At 44.9% G+C, this 26,171-nt stretch overlaps 1 protein-coding gene across 1 annotated transcript; it reads right to left on the bottom strand.

Annotated features, from left to right (window-relative positions):
- On the bottom strand, window positions 1–25,947 carry jag1b (jagged canonical Notch ligand 1b). The gene is made up of 26 exons (XM_049735663.2): window positions 25,595–25,947; window positions 25,065–25,370; window positions 17,656–17,707; window positions 15,481–15,738; window positions 15,056–15,116; window positions 13,259–13,389; window positions 13,048–13,167; window positions 10,808–10,921; window positions 10,551–10,664; window positions 10,345–10,458; window positions 9,881–9,927; window positions 9,553–9,726; window positions 9,057–9,207; window positions 7,923–8,087; window positions 7,737–7,850; window positions 7,534–7,647; window positions 7,248–7,361; window positions 6,755–6,871; window positions 5,709–5,736; window positions 5,337–5,422; window positions 4,624–4,737; window positions 4,421–4,530; window positions 3,448–3,687; window positions 2,634–2,774; window positions 2,330–2,471; window positions 1–1,931 (listed from the first exon to the last, which is right to left on the bottom strand). Exons 1-26 carry the CDS (start codon window positions 25,649–25,651, stop codon window positions 1,450–1,452), a joined length of 3,666 nt encoding a protein of 1,221 aa, XP_049591620.1. The 5' UTR covers window positions 25,652–25,947; the 3' UTR covers window positions 1–1,449.
- Window positions 25,948–26,171: the final 224 nt, after the last annotated feature.

Here is a 26,171-nt window from a genome sequence, read left to right as displayed (position 1 = left end):
CTATCTAGAACAAAGACATCTTTAATTCTCTTTTCATACAAAATATTTAATAAATACAACTTTCAAAAATATATTGCCAGATCAACACATTGTTCTCAAGTTCAAACAAGTCAAAAATGGACAAAAATGTTGCCATGATCTCAAAAGGGTGAACAAATGAGATTAACATGTTTGTCTTAGGAGCCTCATTAAAAAGAAGTGTGCTCAGAAACAAATCAAATCAAAAACTTTGTCAAGGGAGGCAGTGTCTTTTATATGGTTCTACAGTGTTCCCATCGCCAATCTACTCTTCAAGTACTCACAGTCTAGCTTATGATATCATGCTGACTTAATGCGGATGGGAATCCTTGCTTGACCTAGTCATGTGACCTGCCTTGTCATGTTGCCGGATCTCGACAGCCTTTGAAATGTGAGCGTGAAACTTTTGAGGCTGCGTTCGGACATTTTTGTTCCCTTACTGTCTGATGGCAAGCAATATGTCTGCCACCATGTCCATCCCTCACTGCAAGCAGCCTTTATTTATCTGCCCTTGCCTTCAGTCAATGTCCTGGCAACAAATGAACAAAATGTCAAATGTGTAAAAAATAAGTCTTAGGCCAAAAGTGCCTGTAGTTTGTCTCTGAAATTCTGACATTTGGCTTTACAGAACGCATTGGAAGAAAACGGTCATTGAAAGAAATGGTAAGCTTCCACAGCTATCAAAACCTTCAAACTAGACAGAACATATAAATAAAAAGGAATGATATCTTAAGGCTCTTGATTATTAAATTAATAAATCACATATACACAATGATTAATAAAAAAAATGTACATATCTACATGTTCTAAATCAACATAAATTCTTCATATTGGCAGCAATTGCTGACATTAAACCCACCCCATCCTCCGCTCTCCCTCTCGCCCTCCCCCCAAATAAAAATAAATAATAAAGTTGATCTTTTTTTCTTTTCTTTCTTTTCTCATTTGACAGTGGTGAAATCTAAAGCTGAAAAAGGCACTTTCTCCAAAACGGTACTAAAAAAAAAATAATTCAAAGAACACACACTAAAATGATTAGCTCTAGTGCTGAACACAACAGGGTTGTTTTAGTCATTGTACAACTATTACAACAGGAGCCCATTCCATGTGTCCACTAAATAAAAAAAAAAAAAAAAAAAAATGGAGGAGGGGCAGGCTGGGGGTGGGACTTAAATGTAGTGGAGTAAACTTAACATTCTACAGTGAAATGTATACCAGTGCTTTGTGTTTCCAGCCAACCAAAGCAACCGTCACTGCCAGTGTAAGCCAGCTTGTCAAAACTTAAATTAACACGGGCAAAATGGGAAAATACTGCGGGGTCACCACTGACATGATAGTTTACCAACCAGGCATGCCAAAGCTCCCCTCGTTCACCCACCACCGGGGTGCGAAGACGTTTAAGGCTCGGTTGCACAGCAACACAGCTGTCCGCTATACTATGTAGTCCATTCTGTTTATGCTGTTTGCCGTCTCCAAGTCTCTGTTGTCCTGTTTATTAGTCCAATTTGGGTGTTTGGATGTGGCGTTAGGGCTGGAGATCTTCTCATCCCGCTCCACTAGCGTGTACGCTGGCTGTTTGGCAAAGCGGCTTTTCTGGAGGTGCCTCTCCTTGTCGTCCTCGTCCCCCTCGGGGTGATTTGTCCTAATATTGGCAATGATGGAGTTCTTGTTTTCGTAGTCTTTGATGGCCACCGAGAGGCCCACGTGTTTCTCGATGGGGTTCTTGATCTGGTTCAGCTGCTCGCGCACATTGTTGGTGGGGTTGTCCTCTGAGCTGGAGGCCGCTGCGCCGCCTCCGCCGCCGCCGGGGTTGCTCTGTTTCCGCCGTCGACGCATGCACCACAGTAAGAGGGAGATGAGCACAAGGACCCAGAGGACGATGAAGACGGAGCTGAGGAGGGGCACCAAGTAGTCTGGAGACATGAGAAATTTAACGGTCAGCCAGAGATCCAAAAATTGAAGAAGGATAACGGGGCTTTTAACGTATTACTGCTCCTGCCAGCGCAACCTGACCTCGGAGCTGTGAGCGGGGGAGGGGATTCTTTTAGTTGTCAGCCCGGTGATGAATGGCGGACATGTGGGAGTCTTACGAGCCGGCCAACGCAACGCCGCAAAGCCGAGCAGCTCTGCTCTTTCCACACAGAGTTTTAGACGGCATTCTTTTCAAACTCAATTACGCTCGACATGACATAGCACTCGGCGGCAGGAATGTGTTGCTGCCGGTGTTGATTCATTTTCTTTTAAAAACAAGTGTGTGCACGCCTGACAAAACTCTTAGGGGGATGCGTGTGTCTTTGCTGACGGTTCGTACCAGTTTTGCTGGGGCTTGGCACGCGCACTTCCACGATGGAAGCGATGATAGTGTTGTTCCCGTTGCGTTTGCTAACCAGGTCGATTATTCGCTCGGTAATCTCTTTTATGGGGCTCCCGTCCAAACGCTGGTCCTCTGTTGACTACATGTGCAAGGGGGAAAAAAAGAATTAGGTTTCACTTCTGTGGCATCTGACTGCATCATTATTATCAAAGTGATGACATAACACGTTTCAACCTGAAGACTGACGCCGGGTGCTGTCAATCAAATACGACTAACAGCTTTAACGCGAGGAGCTACTCACGATGCAAACGTGGATCTCGTTGCTGGCCGAGAATGACGGGTCACAGGTTATGGACACGGAATGCTCCAAGGAGAAATTCTTGACCACGTACAAGCGCCTCAGCTGGTTACACACATTCTCCACCGTCAAGCTCTGCCCCCCCTGGGGGAAAGAAATGAGGCAAATGTTAGTGGAAATAGAAAGCAGAGGGCCAAACAGGAAGTGGGAGGGGAAAAAGGGAAAAGCTTGGTAAGTGTTTTGGCAGTATGTTCTACAAGCTTGCTGGTTGAGATTAAAGACCACAAATTTATGTAATCTTCTGTCATGCTTGTGAGTGATGAGCACATGTGGCCATCGTCACCAATGTTCCTGGAACTCACAGGTGTCAAACTCAAGGCCTGGGGGCCCAGATATGGCCCGCCACATCATTTTATGTGGCCCGCAAAGACAAATTGTGCATCAAATTCGTGTGTCATTACTCAAATTGCAAATTGCCTTCACTTTGAATAATGTCTTCTTTTTTTTTAAATATTTGACCAGTTTTTACTCGTCTGATTTGGAAACGAGTTATTTGTCGATTTGTTTTGTAGCTTTTACTGTATATAATATGAGGTGCTCATACATTTATTTGTGTTGACAGTCATAATGGCCCTCCGAAAGAAGCTATGACTACAATGCGGCCCACGGAAAAAAAAATGAGGTTGACGTCCCTGCTCTTTTAATGTGATCTTGAAACTAATCTCAGTGAGTGGGTTGAGTTGTCTGGAGTGGCATGAGACCCAAAATCCAATTTAGAGATAACAGAAAAAGATTCTAGCTAAATACAAAAGCTCACCCTTGTCAAGATGTCCTTGTTAAAGGTGAAGGTGATGTTGGCGCAGCTATTGTCCTGGTAACCGGAATTGGGGTGACATTTGGGCGTTGGCGGGACAGGGCTGGAACGCCAGCACTCCCCGAATCCGAGGCAGGGCTTGACGAAACAGTGGCCCTCCCTGATGGGGAGGCAGCTCTGGCCTGAAGGACACCCGCCTTGAACTGAGGCGCCAAGATGACAAGTCATTGGACCGCACCACATCTGGAATGAACAGAAAGACAGACACCCAATGAAGCAAATCCAGCCACAACATTACATACACACCAAAATGTAATATAATGTCAGAAAAAAAAAAAACAGAAGGGGGGGGCCTTTAGCTTTTTATTCCGCTTCTTGATACAGGCGTCATTAAAATCATTTGAGAAGCGTGATTAACTTTTACATTTTTATGGCAGCTAAAATCTATTTATATTACCTCATATGGTTTATTAGTTTATTAAGGCCAGTGTGCCTTTGCATTTTGATTTAAATTCAAACAGGATTTTTTTTTTTTTTAATCATGAGCTGACATGCAAGTCTTTAGATCCCTAAAGACCCGATGGTTCAGGACTTGCTGACTTTCACCCCATGATGCATTTCCTCCGGAGGTTAAATGGCACAAGTTTCATTTAATGCTTAGATGGGAACGAGAACTTCCGGCCTCGTCTGTTATCAAATGACTCATCCGCCCCAGTGCGAGTGTGGGAGATGTGAAACTGGCATAAGACCAGTGCCATTGTGTTTCCTTTCAAAACAAATGACATCACCGTGTCGAGAATGTGACACCGTGGAGCAAAAGCTGCTCCGCATGACTGAATATTAGTGGCTCGACCTAAGATCTTTTTTCTGCTGCCTCACACCCACTGCTTCTAATCCTGTCATTGTTCACGCACACGTTCTCCCAATAGACAACATTAACACTCGGTGACACGCGCGTGGTCCATGCTTCACATACCTTTGTGCATACGACTTTCCCATTGGAACAGTGGCAAGTGTTGCAGTCTTCATCCCATTTCAGCCCATCTGAGATCACGTGTCCGTTAACTGAGCAGGCTTTTCTTGTCACTGAGAGGAAATAAAAAACACAATAAAAATGTAGCATAAATAGAGCAGCAATGGTTTTGATAATGGGTCTGTGAGCTTGAAGGAACAAAGTACCTTCTTGACAGTGCGTCCCACTCCTGTCTGGCGGGCACACACATCGGTAGCCATTAATTTCATCAATACAGGTTGAACCGAAGGAGCATGGAGAGGTCTGGCACTCATTGATATCTGCAGCGAGAAAAGAAAAGGCTCCTTAGTGGAATAAAGACACCCAGACAGAATGCAAACATTGGGGATAATCGGTCAGCAAACAAGTCTAATTCTCTGGCTAAGTTCACCGAGGTCATGTGTCATTTGAACAGCACAGACAACAACACAATAGTTAATTAAAAAAAACAACCTTACATTAAATGGGCTCTGTCCCCCCCCACCCCGACATTATTCAACTTTAAAAGCGGCATCACTCACAAGAATGCAGGAGCTACAGGCTGGACTTAACGGAACAAAGGGCTCGCAATGGGAAAGAATGTGGCCATCTGAAAGCCTTTAAGAGGGAAAACAATCTGTGTAATCAGTGTCAGAGAGCATGGCTGATTAGCTGTTGGCACACTAAGCCGCTTTCCCCCGGGGACAGCGGTGGAGCCTGGTGGAGTGACACCAAAATGGCTCGGGCTGGCCCGTAGCCCAACGCCCAGATAATTGGCCGGCGAGACCTGCCGTTTGTAGCAGGCCCGTCGCCCGCCTGCACTGTATGTGATGGCTCAAATGCGGATCAGGGACGAGGGATACCGGTGAAATGGGTGCACGTGGGCCTAAAGATTACTCACTGATTCGACAGTCTGGACCGGCAAAGCCTGGGGCGCACTCGCAGCGGTACCAGTTGTCTCCGTCAACGCAGGTTCCACTGTTGTAGCTGTAAAAGAGGAGGAAGGTTATTTTTATAGTTTTTTAGTTTTCATGTTCTCATTATTAAACACATTACTACAATAGTTTCTATTACAGTTCAAGATCCTAATTGTGTTTCCGACCGGGACACCCAATGTCAACATGACGCTGTGTATTACCTTAATGTAAGCATATAAAATTGACTGTGTGTACACACACACACAAACACACACACAAACGTACACACACTCTTCACACCTGTGAGCAATTTTGAGTATGTTGTACATTTAATTCTGCCTTCAGCTTCAACTTACCATGGGTGGGGACTGCAGTCGTTGGTGTCTGAAAAAGAGAGTAGTAAGTAATGAGTGCGTGGGTTTTTTGTTTAGGTTTTTTTTTTTTTTTCATTTTCCATCGTCAGTGTTTGGTACACATAATGCCAAAGAGCACGTCCGGGCTTGCGTGTGCACCGGGTCCCTCACACGCCGCTCCAATGGTTTTGTCTTATTAACCACACAGTGAGAGCTCACTCCTCCCTTCCACCACCATCACCACAACAACTCCACACACCCAGATTCAAAACCACAATCTCCACCGCCTCCTTTTGTTTTTTTTTTCCCTTAAATGTCGGGGAATTTCTGTTTTGCATGAGCGGAGGGGCAGGGCGGCCGGTGAAAGAGCGGGGCTGCAGAACAAGCAGACATGTCACTGTTTGGACAAGAATGCAACAAGGAGAGGGGGGAGAGAGGGGTGTGATTTGGACAAGGGGGAGAAACATCTGTCTCCACTTTCCTAAGGTTGAGCTCCTTTCTCTCTTTTTAGTCTTATGGAGCGCTGCAGACATGTTTTTATTTTATTTACATAAACATCATGAAGGACTTACTACATCCCTCAGGTTTTGTCCATACGGGTGTTTTGCGTGCCAATTCTACATCATTACTCTTTTAATACATCTACTAGGCTTTATGTATATGATTGACATGATCCTCCATTGAATTTCATTGATACTTCACACTTGAGCATCATACAATTTGATTTTTTTTCTTTTTTTTTTTTTTTTTTGCAACGTAAAGCAATCCCCAATTTGTATGAGTCAGGGGGAAAACCCCCCAGACCAACTGCTTGTGATCCTGGAAAACCTTGACGTTCATCATCATAGCTTGTCACGCCAAACAACCAACCATTCCGGGGTGTTCTAGTTTACATTCAGCAAGTCAGCATTGTTCAGGCTGCATGATAAGGGGCACACTCGGAGTTGTATTATTATTATTACTATTATTAATGATTATTGACATTATTAACGCGAGTCAGCTATAAGACATTTTCACTGGTGTAAAAAGCAAAAACATGTAGCACTTACTTTGGGTGCACGTGGGACCCTCCCAGCCCTCTTTGCAGACACAGGAGAAAGACTCCCCAGTCACTACACAGGTGCCACCATTCTCACAAGGGTTTGGAAGACAACTTGAGTTCTTAGCTGAGGGAAAACAAAAAATTAAGCATATAGTTATGTCTGGGAATACTAAGACGCTTATCAAGAAGAGCAATCTACACAGGTTGCTCCATTCTAACTTCAACATCACAGCGCATTGCAATTTGTTTGGGCTATTTTGACTAGGGATCCCTTTCCTGGGGGAAGTCTGCATTCCAAAACATTGAAGGGTATTGTTAGTGGCGCAATGGGGGTTTTTAAGCATCCGTCTGTCTGCACTCGTGGGAGGGAAAAATGGGCAGAGACAGAGAGAGCGTTGAAAGAATGAAGGGCTAAAATCTGCTTATGGATCTACCAGAGACAAGACAAACTTGTACCACACAAGCATCTTCACCTGGTCCGCTGTGAACGTGGGACTCACCTATGTTGCATGTTGTTCCCTCCCACCCTGGTAAGCACTTGCACTGGAACGTGTCGCCTTCATCGTGGCAGGTGCCTCCGTTGTTGCAAGTGGCTTCATCGCACTGGCTTTCGCCTGGAGGGAGCATTTAAAAATAATGTCTATGCAGATACATAATACCAAATATACGTTGTCGACTAAAAACTCATACAGCCATCAGCACTTACATACCACAAGCTTGCACAGGCAGACTAAAAGCATGTAAAGGGAACCCCCCCCCCAAAAAAAATAGTAGGTGGGAGCTTACGGGAGTGGCACGTTTTCCCCTTCCAGCCATTCTTGCACTCGCAAAAGAAATCAGTCACCAGGTCCCGACACGTCCCGCCATTATGACAAGGGTTGGTGCTGCAGTCGTCAATGTCTGGTGCCGCATGGGAGACGGGTGGAATTAATGTGGCGCACCTCAAAAGCATCATTAAACAGTCTTTGATGTTGCCGTTATGTACTCACTGATCTCACAGTGGTCGCCCTCCCAGCCATCAGCGCAGATACACTGGTACACGCTGACTTTGTCAATGCAGGTGCCACCATTGCGGCATGGACTGCTCTCGCAGTCATTAATATCTTAAATAAAAATAAAGCAATTAGCTGACAGACCGACTGTATATTAATTTCATTTGCATTAGGAGGTCTTACTCTCGTGGCAGTAGGTTCCTCTGAAGCCTTCTTGACATTCACAGCTGAACTGACCACCAGCTTGGCTCCGGCACTGGCCATGAGGTCCACACACATTGGATGAAATGTAGCGCTCTCCTCCCGGTGTACTGTTGGATGCCACCGCCACGGTGCAACTATCTATCACTGCACACAAAGTGAGGGAGAAATGCCTGCTGTCAATACTCAAACAACTGAGACCACCATCAAAATATGGCTTACAGCTCCACACAGATATAGAAATTGAAGAATCACATTCAAAGTGTATTGAGCAGATAAGATATTAAGCTACAGTGATGTAAATAGGTTCAATAAAAAAAACAGATATTTGTATGTCATTTGTTGATGTTTACATGGGCATTTTAGTCATATATTAGGAATTGTAAGGAAGACATTTGGGGTCAAGTGCAAGTAAGTTATGTGGAACTGATTGGAAAGCAATTCCACGAATGGGTTGAGGTCTACGGGACTCTTGTGTGAACAATCGTGTTAATTAACAAGTCTCTTTACGATCCAATTATTTTTTGCACATAATATAAAAAAGACATGAGAATAAAAAGTGAAAATTGTAAGAAAAGAAACATTGTTAAGCTATCATAACCAATTTCCCAGTGATCCAGGCTACTTTGCACTGAAATCCTTTCCTTTTCCCTTGTCTGATCGGGTTAAGCGAGTGGGCTGGATGTGCTCTGCTGTAATCACTTAATTCTTGCCAAGAGCAGAAAGAATCTCACCGTCTGGTATCTGACTCCGTGGTTGGTCCCCTCACTCAATTAGACACACACACGCACACACAATGTGCAGATTCATTGAGGAAGAAAAAGAAGTGGTCGCCCACCAAGTCATTCCCAGGAACACACAGACGGTGTGCCTTTTGCCAGATTTTCAGGGACTCCGAGGGGAATCAAGGGAAAAGATTTGCAAAGGAGATGGAGGTGGGGTGTGTTCACCTTGGCCAAGAAAGAACAACAACGAAAAGCAGGTATCGCACTCATGGGAAGAATATAGCTCAAGTGCTCCAATCTTCCTTTATCCAGTGAATATAAAAATATGTATCATTTTACAGGAAATTCCTGAAAAAAAAAAAAAGAAAGACTTGCTGCTTCGTAGACGTACCTTTGCACGTGGTGGTGCGACAGTGGTCTTTGAGGTGAGAGCAGTTCTTGCCCTCATAGTCTTCAGGGCAGGCGCAGTAGTAGTCTGTGGCCAGGTTGAAGCAGGGTGCTCCGTTCTGACACGGGTTGGGCGAGCAATAATCGATGTCCAGCTAGGGTAGACAAAGTATAGAATATAGAGAGGTTAACCTGATAGCTGATATAGTTCTCTTACACTAAACAGAGCAAAAAGCCGCAGCATCCTCCCCACAAGCCGTGCCAGGAAAAGACACACACAGAAAATACATGAAGGAAGAGGGGAAAAACAAGCCAGAGACATAGGAGCCGTCCTCTGAGTCTGGGCTTCAGCACTGAGGAATGCATTCCACTTAATCCAAGGGAAGCTTCAACAAAGCATTCACTTAAAAAAGAAAAAAATACAGCAGGGCAGCCATGTCGGAGGGTGGGAAGACACCAGGATGCTGGCAGACAACGGCTGGACAGAAATGATGGCTTACCTGGCATAGATTCCCTGAAAATCTGGCCAGACAAAGACACTGGAAGCCATTAACTTCATCCTGACAGCGCCCGCCATTCAGACACGGCGAACTCGAGCACTCGTCGATGTCCCTCTCGCAGTGATCGCCGGCGAAGCCAGGGGGACACACACAGCGATAGCCATTCACCAAGTCCTGTTTGAATCATCAATACACCAAAAATGTCTTTTAGTGCTTTATCAGGTTGAATTCATGAGGTTGAATTGAGCAGGTAGAAAGTTTAAGATGGTTTCCCACAGGTGGGTTATGCATGAAAATAATATATCTATATATTCTGTTTGAAACGAACCTTGCAGATTCCCCCGTTTTGGCACTGGTCCTTGCAGTCGTTTATATCTATGAAGGAAAATAAAAAAAAAAAACATTTGGAGAGTTAAATCTGCAATCATTGGATGAAGCGAAAAGGAGTTCATGACACTGTAGAATCGCTTGGGTGGGGAAGCGCAACGTGGCAGCAGCAGAACCAGTGCAAAGAGCACAGAGTGTTGAGCAACCCGGTTCTGTAGCCAAGCGAAACTAGTCCTGGGGATTGTTTGAAAACCACAGATCTGGGCCACACAAGGGCCTGAGAGCAATACAACAGCTTCGTTTGGGCTGCAGGGACAGACGCATTTGTGTAGCTGTTTTGCTTTCATATTAGAACAAGGCAGGAATTTTATACAGCCACTGCGTCGGGACCGGAACGAGATTACAAAAAAAAAAGGCAGGGCTGTTGGCGGGGTGCGCAGCTGCAGCTGACAGCTGTCAACTTACTGAAGTCGCAGTTCTGCCCCGTCCAACCAGGGATGCATTCGCAGAAGTATCCACCAATCAGGTTGCGGCATGAGTTGGCATTCAAGCAGGGCTTGGCGTCACATTCGTTGGCATCTAGCGGGGGGGGGCATCGGGTTGGCATTTACATGTGTTGTTGACAGCTATGTGCAGTGGTGGCAGAGTGAAGTAAAAAAGTTGAGGCTCACCTATCAAACATGTCTTCCCAGTCCACTGCGACGGGCAAACACACTTGTAGCTGTTGACTAGATCTTGGCAGGTCCCTCCGTGATTACAAGGGTTTGGAGAGCAGTCGTCAATGTCTGCATGGGAGGAGACCAGACAGAATATATAGCAAGATATACCATTTGAATAAAAGTCAGAGTACAAACCAAGTAAAAAAAAAATGTTTTATTCATTTTACAAATACATTTCAGAAATGTATCTCCATATGAGTCTTACTCACTGAGAGTGCAGGAAGGGCCGCTCCATCCTGGCACACAATGACATTCATAACCATGACTGGTTTCTGAGCAGCTCCCGCCATTTGAGCAGGGGTTGGACAAACAGGCATGTTCCGCTAGAAAGCAAAAGGACAGGTTACACAATCACGCCCCAGCAAAACACACCCATCTGACTCATTCCGCCCCACCTCCAATTAAGCTTTTCTTTTTCTGTAATTACGTCTCTTTGAAGGGACCGCTCAAGTCAAAACAAAAATATACATCATGCCAGTGAATTGAATGTCAAACAGCACCGCAGATCTCACATTCATTACCCGCCCGACAAGCAGAGTGGCCAGGAAATCATCTTTCATGCTAAGTTGACCTGCCCAACGCACTGTGACTTTGCAATGACTGCCTGATGAGCTCTTCCTGAGTGGGGGCACCAGATGAGAGTGGAGGGAGAGCAAAGCGGAGGGTGGGGAGCTATTAAAGAGTGGAGGGGAAGGGGGGGGGGGGGCATCTGCCCATGTAATTTTATTTTGAGCAAGTTTTGGGATGAGCGAGTCACGAAATGAATCTTAAATGAATGATTTACTCATGGGGTGACTGGGCAATCAAGCTGATCATTGAATGAGGAGGTAAGAGGACATCCTCTCTGCTCTGACATGTCGACGTCGCCCCCCTCCTTCCCCGTGGCGCACCTCCCATCACGGAGGGCACGGTTTCCTGACATGTCTGCAGTTAAGCTGTCAGCACCCAGCGAGGCTCACGTTTAATGAGCAAAGAACCATCATCTCCATGGTAAGTGTTTGCAGCAGCTGAACATTAGCATTACTGTCTGCTTCTAAAGAGGGAAGGGGGGAACGTGACAATTGGCCCCAGAGGACCACACTCGTTTTTTTTGTTTTTTTTGGGGGCACTTGTGCTTGAGTGGAGACGGATTACGGCAGTCTCAGAGTCACCTGATGGCAAATTCTAAGAACCGGAGTTCTGACGTCAACACAACTTTCTCACATTTAAATGAGATCAACTCACCCGTCAACCTCGTCAGAGAGCAAACACTTTGCCATTGCTTGTTTGCTAGCAGATTTGCATAAAAACAATAAACCTGATGAAACGAGTGGTGGCTGACTATTGAAGTTATTATTACAAAAAAATAAAACACTATCTTCTCACATAGACAGTGAATAATAGACAAATCCTGAGAACAAAATACGATAGTTTGGCCCTGGTAAAGGTCATGCTTTCATTCTTCGGTTCCAAATGTGCCATGACTTGGTTGTGTCTGGTTTCTCATCGTAAAACAATCACTTCTATAAACCCAGCTTTAACAACATCGACACCATTTTATTCTTCCGCCAATATAAACAGAGCAACGAACATGTTAAAACTAGTTTAAATGTTACTATTTGGTTTTCTGGAGCTTGCCAACAAACAGTTTACTAACATTTTAAGGAGCGTCACCCCAAGAGTCAACCACAGCATGAGCAGGAATGTTATCGCAAGAAGAAGGATTTTAAGATTGGGCTTCAAATGTCAAACCGGATCAGACAGAGGGCACCATTATTACAACAAATTAAAACAATTTACAAGAGATTAAAACAATTATCAAACTTTCCGACTTTCAAAGATCATGGTCAAACACCACAACCTCACCCTTGCTTTCTTTTCAAGCCATCAGATTATTATCATTATATGGAGAGAACACTGAGAGCTTTCTGATCCAACTTCCTTGTATGTAAAATTTAAGAAACAAAAATAGAGTAAAAGTTTGGCTCATTTGTTTAAATGGTTCTGTCCCAGTACCAAATAATTTTCCTATCAAAATATCATTAAACTTGTGCAGCCCCTCACCAACACACATAAAACATTGTTTTTGCAAGACTTTTAATTAAAAAACAAAAACACATCTATATAACTTCACTCGACTTGTAGCTTGTAACTCAAATTTTGGCTTGCAACACACACGCACAAAAATAGTAATTCATTAAAAAACTCCTTGCTGGATTGTAACCCAGAATTGGAGCACATGAACATTTGAGTGCTGCTACTTTCTGAACTTTAATTGAGCACTATCATCTTTGCAACAGTAATTTTTTCACTGGCTATAATTAATGAAAGTGTACAAGGTGGAGCTAAGTGAATGTTTCAAGTTTAATGACTCTACTAAAAGATCTTTAGTGGTTACACAACACTTTAACACCATCTGAGCGGCATTTTTCATGATGGCTCCAGTCAACGATAATCTTTCGGCACTCACCTCTCTCACAGTTGGCTCCAGAGTAGCCCTCAACACACGAACACTGGTATTTGTCCGGTCCCGTGTTGATGCAAGTCCCTCCGTTCATGCACGGCTGGTGAGTGCCACAGTAATTCAGATCTGGGATATGAAGGGGTTCACAGGGATTTAGTTTGCTGTGGCGCAAAGTCAAAAGCTTCGAATTCAAGGCGCTGCAATGCAAAATGGGAACCTTTGTCGCAAAGATGTCCGCCCCAGTTGGTGTCACAGAGGCACTGCCAGGGCTCCACACAGGTGCCATGCACACAGCCGGGGTGGGGGATACACTTGTCGCAGTATTGGCCTTGCCAACCATACAAGCACCTGCAGGAAACAAAGAACATGCTATCAGACAGACTCCTATGCGCACACACACACACACACACACACACAGAGTCTAAAAGTCTTTTCATTTGTTTAGTCCACACTGCTAAATAAGTACCAATAATCTGGATTTAACTCGTGCTGCACAGCAAACAAAGAGGCATTATTTCTGTCTTGACTGCTGCATCTTAAGGCCACACATACAACTTAAACGAAACACTGCTTATGCAACAACGCTTTAGGTCCAAACACTAAATTCCACTTCCAACGACCTTTGCCACGGCTAACATTAGCATCAGAACACTCCCTGACCGACAGTGTGTTTGCGGCTTGGCAGGCAAACCAGAGAACAGCGTGGATCCCACCGGACTCTTCCTAGTCCCGGTTCCCATGAGTCAGGAGTTACGTTTTTGCCTCAGGCCAGGGGAGGAGGCGGAAAGCTCTCTTTCTTGCGGTCCGCCGACATGTCCAGGTCCATAATTACACAGATAATGTTGCACTCTCGTCCCGGGTTTCATAATAAAACCTGGCTGAGAGGTGCGCTCCCGAAAGAGGTGGCTGAGTGGTGACAGGGCTGCAAATCGAGTGTTCTCTCTGGGACAGCCGCATGGTGATTAGCCCTCAGAAACGGATTGTAAAAATAAAGCTGTGGTTAAGTAAACCTCACTGTGTGATTAAGGAGTCTATTCTTAAAAGCGTGCTAATCTTCTCTCAATGAGTAGTGGTGCAGGATTCCCCTGCAAGCTGTCAAATGATTTTGTTAATACGCAGCTAAATTACTTGGGGATGCAGCCGTACTTTGGGCAACAGCTCTGACGCACACTACTCGACATCAACATGGCAACACGGGTCACTTGAGTGTGTGCACTTTGCACAACATCCATTTCGTGACTCCAAAGTATTCCCACAGTATCAGCAGCAGTTGCAGCTACCCCTGCCTACAGGCAGGTTGGATACAAGCTATGATGAGAAACACAAGCAAGTCAGATCCAAACACAGCCACACCTGTGTGAAAACATTTCAAGCTCTTTTTCAGCCAGTGGCCACACAAGCGCTTACAAGAAACCCGATTGAGTTCAAAAGCTTGTGGAACAACAACAAGGCTTATGCAAATCAAACCAACCCTACATTCTCTGTACTTGATATGGAGCCAAAGCAGACAGCCGAGAAGGCAACTAATGTCTGACTGTGAGGAGAGCAGCACAGAGCAGGGGTCTTCGTACAGGATGATGCACACAATGCCCGTGCGCCGATACCCATCTGCGCCTGGCTCTTCCTCTGGCTGTGTGCATAAACAGCATTAGGAAGCCATTAGCTGTACAAACAATACGCTTTTAAAAACGCCCTCCCCAAATGTTACACATGATTTCACCGATAACCCTAGCCTAATGAGCGGGAGGGAAAACAACATTTCCAACTTGGATTCTTAGCAGTTAACCCTGTTTTTCCTCAAGCAGGCTGCCCTTATAGAGGAGGAAGTAGCCCAACCTGTGTTTGTTAGAACTGGTTGGCACTTAAGAAGACAACACCTGCACGATCAAGAGCTTTAGAAAAGATAAGTGTTTTCGGAGATATTTGTACTTTAACAGTACTTTAGTGCTCTGTCATATTGTTTGTACTCACAGTTTTATTTTACACAGTGCACAGGACAGTTTGGACCACTTACGTGCATCCGCCTGGTTCCTGACACGATCCGTGTTCGGTGCTGCAGCCTTGTCGGCATATTGCTAAAAAAGAGAAGTACACGTTGTATGTTTACCACTTTAGTCTGAATATACATGTATTTCCCATGAGATTAGTCCCGTCAACATTTAGGACTCAGGAAACTAGTAAGCAGAAAATGAGGACAAGATCATTCAGTCATGTTGATGACAACATTTGAATGGAAATAGAAAGGGGGGTGGAGTATTTATACAAACAAAGTCATCCATTCAGTAGCATTGACCCAGCAACCACATATCAGCATGAGTCACACTGCAGTCTGGCTGCTTTTTTCATAACATACATAATTCAGACTTTCTCAACCTTTTCTTAAGACGTTAGTTAATGATGTCACTCATTAATCCACATGTACAACTCATAACGTCTTACCCGTGTTGCACTCTGGTCCCGACCAGCCTTCCAGACAAGTCTTGTTCCCGTTGTAGTCGCACGTGTAATGCCCAAAGAACTCATCCCTGGGTCGACAGAACTTGTTGCAGCCGAAGCCATAGTAGTGCTCATCGCAGCTGACCCGGATCTGGTACTCAAACTGAGCAACGGGGCCGTTGTGAGTCAGCTTCTGCCAGTGCGGGCTGGGGTTGATCATGCCCGAGTGCGAAGATTTCGCTATCGCCTTCCCATCTGCACCTTGAACACGACAACAAGTGAGAGCGTCAATACCAGCTGCAAGGTTCGTGCTCCAAGGAATCCAGCGTGTTTTGCTGCAAGTGTTCTGGAATGTACCACCCATTTCAAAGCGCACAACAGAGACCTTGCAGTGGCTTACCGAAAATGCTTGAGCACAAATCGCAGAAGATAGCTGATTATATGTAATCAAAGCAACTATGTGTACTGGTGAGCGAAAGTAGTTACAGGAAATGCAAAAACGAGAAGGCGGCTTTTAATGAGCACTTAAAACTGCTTTTTTTGCCCTCGCTCACACTCGCTTACCAAGTGTCCCAAGTCGGTTTCCAACTCAGGTTTACAGCTTCATGCTACCCATCGCGTCTGCTCGGGCCAGGACAGAACCGCAGTCACCAGAAATTATAGTGTGAAGACACCAACGCCACATTCAGAGCTGGAGTGAAAGCCAGCGTGCCCATCAGCACTTTTTTCCCGAGCTCACATACAAATTTCAAAGTGTCTATAGTCAACCCCTTTTCCCCTTGCGATATTCGCTAACGAGTGTCTGACCATGTTGTTGACAATATTTAACTGATACCACACGCAGTTTAAACATGAGAGAGTCACAGCTCTGTCAAGAGGACAAGGACTAAGGTAGACCACTGGAATCCACACAATCCAAAATGTGCCATTGGAGCTCAGCACAGAGACTCTGCTGTACAGCACGTACAGGACATGCACACACAACAATTCTTGTGAATCTTTCACCTGAGAGAGAATGAAAAATGTGTCAGAGATGTTATTTACTGCGGAGAGAGGGGGGGGGGGGTTGGGATGCTGGGGGGTGGGTCAACCAGGGGGGGTGAGTCGCTCCCCTGTGTAGTATGATGCAATGGAGCTGAACCTGAGTGGAAAGGGTGGCTTGCTGTCATTTATTTACCATGTGAGCGGCGCGTACGGGATGGCAGCGGGGCGGTGTTTGAATAGTGCAATCACAGTGAGCGGCAACATTTCACAGGGGCCTGAAATCTACTGCTTCAGCTATGTGGCACTTCTCTACTGAGAAGCAGCCCGCAGTGTTGGGGCTAGCACATCCCCGTCAAGTGTTGCCCCGCTCGAGCCAGAGCGTAAAAGAGGCAAGACAAATTTGCAGAGGCCTCACTCCAACCCGAGACATCACGGCACTCAGAAGATATTAACTTTTGAAAGCAAACGGGGCCTTTTTTCCCCTCACATACTTCATGGAAATCTATCTGAGGATTGGCAATGAAATAAGCAAGCACTTCTGACTCGATATGAAATAACCTGCTTGCAGAGGGGCTTTAGCGGCACTGAGTGTACGTTCAAAGGGGCTCTTCACACCAGTGCCCTAATGGTTCTCTGGGAAGCGTCAAATACGGCAGAAAAGACCGAAATCTTGTTGACCTCATACGGAGCGAATTGCACAAATAAGCATGCGCTCAAAACTGCAGTCAGCGCGCACGGCATTGCCAATGAGCAGCGAACAGTTAGCGCAGTAAATCACATCAGAAGTGACGCTTCACTACATGCCCAGCTTCTCGAGCCTAGCTTGACTAACAAGCTGCTCCTATAGATCAAGACAACCACCTGTCCCTTCTTTTCTGTGTGAGCATGCTGGCAGCAGGGGTGGTGGACCAGGGGGTGGCCGGATGGACCCGGCGTTTCACGCCCGGGTGAGAGTGAGACTGCGTGACCTAGACCCTGGCGGGCGGCACCTGCCATCACTCATCGAGGCAGAATGCAAACATTTTCACTTAGTTTCTCTCCTTTCGCCCCTTGCATCCACCTGTCAACACACTTTCTTCTTTCAGACACATGCTTGGCCAGGATATTGTGTGGAAAGCGGGTGGGTAGGGGGCACGGAAACAAATTGCTTCCTTTCCGAGCCTTCCAGACACCATTAAGGACAATATATCTTACCATTGGTTTCATTGTTGAAGTCCAAAGCGTCTACTATCAAAGTGTAGGATCTCTGTAGGAAAAAGAGAAAATTATTATTATTGGATGACATTTTAAAGAACATCTGGATATACACATTTTGTCAGAATGGTTCAGTGGTGATGATTCAAATAAGGATGTCACAAAACGTTTTTAAAACTAAGCATCCCCTTACATTGAGAGCTACTAAAGCAACTATTGGTGTATCACAAAACAGTTTTTGGATCTAATTAAGGGAGGCTAAGCTTGGTTTTTTTTTTGGTTTTTTTTGGGGGGGGCGCAAACGCAGACAAATGTCAGGAAAGATGAGCAGACAAACCCCGTAGGAGGGAGCCTGATGCACCGCAACTAAAGCGTCCTCCCTCACCCCAATGACCCAGCCGGATGACACGACACAGACTCTACAGTAATGACTCCAACAAGTCATAATAAAATAAAAAAGTACACAAAGAAGGATAATACAGATAGCCATGCCAAAAATATGTCTTCATCTCAGCCACAGAAAGCTTGCTTGCTTTTGAAAACCGATTTCCCCCCCCAAATAAAGTTTTCCACATGTTTACAAAATGTGGCCAGATACGTCAGCGGATGATTTCCAAAGTTCTGAGAAAGCAGGTCTGTTTTGCAGTCTATATGAGATTTGCAATTTCATGCCAATTTAAAACGTGGCGCTACGAAGGCTGGGAACCACCCGCACTTGACTTTTTTTTTTTTTTTTTAAATGAGCGTCACAAAAAGACAGGCAGACAAAATAATAACAATGAAGATGATAACTAAAGGAGGCATATGGCCAAACAGCAAGAATGCTGTATTCTGGCGGGCTTCTCTGCACTCCCGAAACACGAGGACTGATCAGTGTCGGTAGCACTCACTGATATCAGCTTACACTTTCTCACGGGTCACCACATTCACGAGGGAGCGCACGGCACCTCTGAAAGTGCACACAACAAGCGTGCTCTCACATCCACAAGGTATGTTTAATCGTCACATTTTCACCCACACACTCTTCTTGGAGGCACACGCCGTCGTCGTGATGACCTCATGGAGTACACACCTGCTCCGAGGAAAACCCCTGAGCAAGGGTAGAGTGGCAATGAGTCAACCACCCACCCCTTTTTTTTTTTTTTCTCTTCACGGCTTTGCCCTATTTTGTCAGCCATTAAACTTTCCATCTCTCCGGGAGACATTTGTCTCATCATGTGCCAGCGTCTCCTGCAATCAGAGTGGCTATTATTTGAAACACAGCACTCATCATCATCATGCATGGCAGACTCTGACTCACAACTTGGCTGCAAGCACAACACACGCAGACCAAGTAACAATGGAAATCCAAGACCTCATCAACAAGTATTGCCGCCCAGCATGCAACTACATTATTAGAAACAAGGGTCTACTAGACGCCTTCCCCTCCCCACTTTAACATTTAACAGCGTTGTTACTTTGGTGTTCCCCTCATGTGTTCTCACTTAGCCTCTTGGACCACAACTCCTTTTTTCATCACGGGAGACATTCTGCATCAATTCAACTCAACATCGCTGTTCAAGCTAATAGTGTGTAGCACCACATTATGTGTTAAATGGTGCCCACTTGGCATCCATTGCAGGCTGGTCATTCTGGAAGGGGGATTCCCCCGATCTATGGTCCCCACTTGCTGTCAACTAAAAATGACATCACAGTTGCTCAGGTTTATGGTAAAGACCAATAACGAACGGCTCGGCTTGTGTCACGTGACCAAATTAGGAAAACAGGTAAGCAGTGATTGGTTGTTACCTGAGCCTTGAGAAACTCTGACATCAATTTTCTCGTTAGACATATTTTTTTGCTGCTTAATTGATATTTGACAAGTATAATATTAATCAGAATTTACACAAGTGTGGGTGCATGGAACATATTATTGCAAAGAAATTTCATGAGATTACTTAGTTTCCCTTAAAAGATCAGCTAATAGATTATGTCAAACATTACCAGGGACTTGGATTTTTTATTTATTTTTTTTAAATCAAAGGCGCTTGTGCAATTTGACAGCTTTGTTAATGTGACCATTCCTTTCAAAAACAGGAAACTCAAATCAACACAGAAGCCACAAAGATTACCCACCTTCCAAAAATATCACATTAGTCATGGTTGCGACAACATCAGTGACGTACCGGGTTGATGGGAGAAACCAGGACTAACTTCTGGTTTTTGTATAGTTGATTTTAAAGCTGCTCTGAAACAAATCTTTCGATCTAGTTTTGCAGAACTATCGTCTTACAAAAGCACAACAATGGTTGGAAAACCAGAAACTTCCCTGAGGCGCCATGAAACTTCCCAGTCCCCTTCCCCACTCCCCCCGCCAAAAAAAAAAAAAACTGAGGGCGATTAATATGATGCACAGTCTTTAATGTTTTGTGATCAAATTCCCTTTTAAGGTCGATCTCCAACACACCCTTCTCTTTCACGACTGAGGACTTGCCTCAACATGGAGGCAAGAGAGCTTAACAGGACTTTTACATGCGAGTACTCAGGGGCCCTTGAGCTCACAAGAAACATGCAAAATGAGGCTCTATATTTACCTGATTGCTGTAAGATTTGTTAACACCTACCCCAAATATTGTCAAAACTGAGCCAAAGCTTGCCAAAGTGAGGGTTGAAATATGCTGGTGCCAGGTAACATTAAGTAATTAAAAACAGACGCCTTTATATACAAATCGGCCCTTTGCCAAAGACCCACCAGGACGATCCAACACTTGTTGTAGCAACAAGAATCACCCTTTAAGGCAGGGAGGAAAAAAAAACGCACGTCTCCAAATGTTGTGAGGTGTCGTTTTTGAAAAACTACTTGACATGTATCATTTTCCCCCGTTCCCAGTGTTTCTTTGTTATTATAATACAGTTTGACTCTACAAAAATGACATGGATGTTTTTACCAAAGCAACAGGTGAGTGATCTGATTTTTTTTCTGAATTCTTGTTTGTAAAATTAACTGCAGTTGTGGCAAACAATGCATTACCCACTAGCACCAGTGCATTCCGATTTAAAGCTGAAGCATGTCTCCCAATGTGTTGTTTTTTCAAAAGTGTTGAGGCAAATCCAGAATTTGTGGTTGATTTTTTTTCCCCCGGACACTTTCTATTGGACAGCAACGATAATGTGGACACAAACATGTGCAAAGTTCAGTGAGAACAACGTCAGCAGTAACTTAATCTTAAGTAGCTTTGCCATTAATGTGGTTCCAGACCAAATAACTGCTTGCTGAAACCAAGATAGGGACCAGGCCCTCACTCCATCACACCATAACTCCGAGCCCGTTATCAGCTCGTCTGCCATTGCCAGGTTCACTTTTCCCAGACTCCCAGCTGACTTCAAGCTTGTCTTTGAACTGCAGTGTGCATGCTCCCGAGCAAAGTGAGTGAGTGTGGCAATCTTATCTTTTCTGGCCAAACAGCCACTATCCAACAAGACAAGTTACATAGAGTAAGCAGCCAAGATCACTCCAGTTCAACTCACAAAAATAACACGAGCCTCACCACAAAGGGGATTTTTCCAAATGCTGACCCTTCTCTTGGAGATAACTGATGTACGCTCCCAAGGTAGTGTATTTAAATAAAAAAGCAAGATAAGTCTTACAGCTCAATGACCCCAAAAAAGGCAAACCAGGAGAGATAAGACAAGATCAGAGGAAATGTAAACAGTTGTGACAACGAAATGTTGACCTTCTCTATCAGTTTTCCTGAGTCAATCACATCAGGAGCATCAACCTGAGATCAAACCAATGATAGAGCTCACTGAGTAACGCACGTTTGTCGTCATATTCAGGCTCAGTCACAATAAAGGCAACTCTGAGAATCATCCACTAAGCCGACGATGGCACTGATGGCCTGGCAGGAAGGAATGTTTTGTTTGCACAGAGATTTTCATCACAAGAACTTGGGAGAAAAACAGCATTGTACGATCAACAGCTTACTAAACATCCTGCAAAGGTATGTCAACTGACATGGGGGAAAAAGAATCTCTCTTTGTGCCAACAAAAACAAAAATACTATGCAAGGGACTCCAAAGGCCATCTAGCCCTGAACCCAGGAGCACGAATGAAAGCCATATAAACGAACGATTGAAGCAAAACAAGCAGCGTGGACCTTGGTCCTCAGTGAGGGTCATTGGGCTTATAGGGAAACAAAAACATCTGAATCCAATTAAACGTGTTGTTTTCTATGCATGTTTCCATGCAGTTTGAAGCCACCCAGTAAAGCGGCTATTACGTAACTGTCACAAACATCACACAAACACTTTAAAAAATGGCCCAGCTAAAAGAAAGATTTTACTCTTACACTTGAGTCATTTGCACTTGAGCGCCACATCAGAGCGGCCTATAGAAAACAAACATATCATTACCCCCCCACCCCCCAAACACACTTAGTTGAGGTGGTCACCTCTTGAGGTTGATCTCACTATTGACTGACTAGTCCCACTTCATCAATCACTGAAATGCCAAAACAAGACTGAAAGACAGCAGAAAATGACACTATGGGGGTTGGGGACAAAACAAAACCAAAAAAAAGCTTAACATCTTTAGAATATTGCCTTGCATACCAAGCTTTCTTGTTGAAAAATATCCTTTAGTTGCACTAAGCTGTAATGGTTATTCCTCAAAATTTGCGGCAACCAACTGGACTATTTTAGTAACATGGAAACTAAAGACGTGCATATACATCAAACATTCGTATCCATTTTCTGTCCACTCCAGTTTGATCCGAGCAGAAAATCCCTAAACATCGGAAAAGCCTTTAAAGCCAACCATTTGAAGACTTGCACTCGGTGAATCCAATTTAAAAAGTCTTCTTTATGGATGCACATGCTAAAGATATTTCAGAGACAAGGTTCCAGTTTGCCTGCGAGGTAACGTCATCCACTGCTGAGTCCACTACAACTGCTTCCTGTTGCTTGTCCTGCACCGCCGCCATTGTGCTAAGTAATCCTCACTGTAGTCACCGAGGGCACACCATTGTCTCACAGCCATACACACAGCGAGGGTCCGCCTGGCTGGGCTCGCACACTGAATGAAAGCGCGGCGTAAAACGGTCGAATCAACACGGGGGCAGCATGGCAACTCTTGTTGAAAGACGTCCGGCCCATGGCATGCAGCTGGATGCTTGGCTCTCACCCTACCTGATCTAAGCACATGTGTGCAGTCTCATTAAGTGCAGCAGTTGCTGTGGGTGGCAAGGTTAAAGTGATGAAATGCCTGGGGTCCAACCGAGCGTGACTTAAACAAAGACCCTGCTCGGACAAGAGGCCAGCTTCATGCGGCTCTGAAAGAAAATGAAGGGGTGGAGGGGGAGACTTCAGGAACCCGAGGTTCCCAACAACCCGATTGCACCACACTGCTAGTATCCGTTCACAGCAGCCAATCAACTGATGAAAAAGTGTGATGTGATATATCTAGGCTGACAATTGGTGATGTGCACTGAAGTAAAGCACATTTCTTCCAGTGATTGATGAGCGAAGCTATCAAGAGACTCGTTTTATCTCTTGAACGCAAACGCAGCTATTCCCAAAAGCGCTTCATTCGAACAGGAAATGCACTGGAATCCAAACCATTTATGGACTCGATTTGAATACGGAACCAAAGCGATGGCTTAAAATGTTGCCTTTGTCTCGATGCATTTTAATGCCCCTTCAATTGAATTCCAACTTCTAACACAATTCTCATCTGGCACTGAAATGCCCATTACCTCAGCATTCCCATAAAGGGAGCCTAAACGGAGACAGACATTTGTCTTTTTACCTTTAAGATTTCCCAGTTTGAAATAAAGAAAGGGAACTCTACTGTAAACAATGTATATTTTGTCTTTAGGTGATTACCTATCCCCATTAACAAAAAAATAGAAATTTATAGGAATGGGCACATCTGTTAAAAAAGCAGGACAGCCTTCTCAATCGAAACAACTCGATTCATTTTGAAGATAAGTGACTTAATGGTTTTAGTACTTAGTGGTAGCTTCTGTCATCACTCTGACAAATTCAGTCAAAGGGTCCTAGACTAAAACTAGGGTGAAAGGATGGGGAGAAAAAAAAAGTGTGAGGCGCCAGAAGATATCAAATTGCATGCAACCCCGCTGAGAACATTGTTTAACTGACTATTAGATCATAGAAAATGTCTCCCTTTCTGCCTTTAAGTTGGAACTGGCTGTTGAGAACACATAAAAAAAAGACATGAGAAGGAACTTCACTCAAAATGCGGCCCTTTGTGTGCCAATGATGCGAGTGCACACAAAAAAAAATCGTCAGTTCCATCTCGATTGAGACAAAAATAGTTTTGATGTAATTGGACACATACACAGATCTGCTGGTCCTTTCACCCGTCAGGCCGCTGTGTGTTTGCGTGTGTGTTTGTGTGTGTGTCTGCGTGTCGAGTTGTTTGCGGCCCAAGCTGTGGGGCCAGTCAGTCTGTGCAGTCAACATTCAAATGCACTCCAGCATGGCAAATCATCTTGCACAAAGCTACAACATTCCCACAGGCCAAGCTGTGAGAAAGAGCTGACACTTGAGGAAACCAAGAATTGAGGTTTTACTGTTTTGAACATGACCAGCTTCCAGGGCAGCAGAGGATCGACACGGCACTGGAAAACCAATGTTGTTCTTTTAACTACAAATTGCATGTGATTGCTGAGAAATGCTATCCCGTGACCAAAATGCCAGACAAGTGCTGGTTACACATCACAGTATTTTAGAGCAACCGGTAGTCGTTTTTTGTTTTTTTTTGCATCGTCAATTCTTGCGTTATGTGAATGCCGGGATGGAATGCATCACAGCACAGTGAGTCCCTATTGACGTGTGCTGTGGAAATTGCCTAACTTCACTTAACTGGGCTGAAAATTATTATCTATGGCGGAGAGTATATTCCACTAGATGGCAGAATACATAACCTGCATTTTTTTGTTAGGTGTGCCTTGGGACACTTTTCTATTTTCTAATGCCTTTATGCAGTAAAAACTGGGAGACATTTTTTTGCAGGAAAAAGTAAATTCAGAACCAAACTGCACCATCGTTACTCATTCCTAAATTAAGCGAAACAACACTGAAAGGACCAATATTTTTTGGCCAATATTTTTTTAGGGTTAGGGTTTGTCAGACTGATTTATGATCGAAAGAGAACCTTGAAGTAACAGACTGTCAGCCTTAGGCCGCCTTGTGAAAAATACTGCTGCACCTGGTTAATTGGTGCAGATAATGGGAACAGGGGGTCCGTCCTTCCTTGCCGCATTCACATTGTTGTGCTTTCTTGAAAACTGAGCGATTGACAGACAGTAATTGCACACAATTGCCTTGTAAACAATGCACCCCCCCCCCCCCCCCCCCAAATCGGTCATACTGCTTTATTTTTGTTTGTTTGTTTAGCCTCAACTCACCGGCCAGGCGAAGCTGAAGGGCAAAACTATCCTGGCCTTGTCATTCCTGACCGAGCTTCTAAAAGAAAAGGTATTCCCTCCGAGGACAGGCGTAGATCCCATTCCGAAACTGCACGGCCCCGCCGCTGAAACCCTTGACTGGTATTCCTTGAGGCAAACTTTAAAAAAGGTACTGCACTCTCCCCGTGTGCATTTGGTGTCCGCCGTGTTCCGTGTGCCGTGGCAACACGCTCCGCTTAGTAACTCTCCGTTTAGGTTGTGCGTGGACAAGATTTGCAACTCGAACTGTCCCGATCCATCTGACACCTGTTGACGACAGAGCAGCGCCATATTAGAGAAGTGCTTAAACAATCGAAAGGTACCATGCTGTTTGCAAACTTTCTTGTGTTGCACGCTTTATGTCATTTTAGCATGGCCACATTAAAGCGACAATCGAAGTATATGAACCGAGGTTGAACCGCGTGACCTTTCCCGTGCAAAGAGCGCCCCCCTAAAAAAAAAAGAAAGAGCCACAAACCACCGTTACGTACCTTTAGGATAAAAGGGAGTAAGAAGGCAGCAAAGACGGCGACCCGTTTCCAAGTCATGCCTGCGGACTGAGGTGGCCGCTGCTCGAACTACTCGTCTGGCCGACACTCGGCACCACGGCACTCCGATTTAAACATGCACGACACGCCAGTAAAGACGTCACGATTCAAGCCGAGCACTGGATCCTCTTCCCTCGCAGTGTCCCGTGTTTCGTCCGTCCTCGTCGGGAGAGACAAGATTCCACTTGTTAGTGAGGAAACTCAGCGCAAACACAAGCCATGCGGTGGTGCGCGTTTGCAGACTGCCCGACTGACGCACTGAGTGACTTGACTGAGAACTGGTGAGAGGAGCGAAGCAGCCCTGCACAAGTTCAACCGAGAGGGCGTGTCTGTGCGTGAGTGAGCGCGTCCTCACATATTCATGAGCAACACGCCGGGTCCGCCCATCGACTTTACGCCGACCAGCTCACAAACCGCCAAGGTTGACGCGTCAAAACCAATACCCCACAAGGTTGACGCGTCAAAACCAATACCCCACAACCATGAAACTTTATGAACCATCAGAAGTTGGTGGCAAAAT

This window comes from Syngnathus scovelli, chromosome 12 (assembly GCF_024217435.2).
Source record: "Syngnathus scovelli strain Florida chromosome 12, RoL_Ssco_1.2, whole genome shotgun sequence".
NCBI classification, from domain to species: domain Eukaryota; kingdom Metazoa; phylum Chordata; class Actinopteri; order Syngnathiformes; family Syngnathidae; genus Syngnathus; species Syngnathus scovelli.
This window is presented reverse-complemented; position numbering and strand designations above follow the sequence as displayed.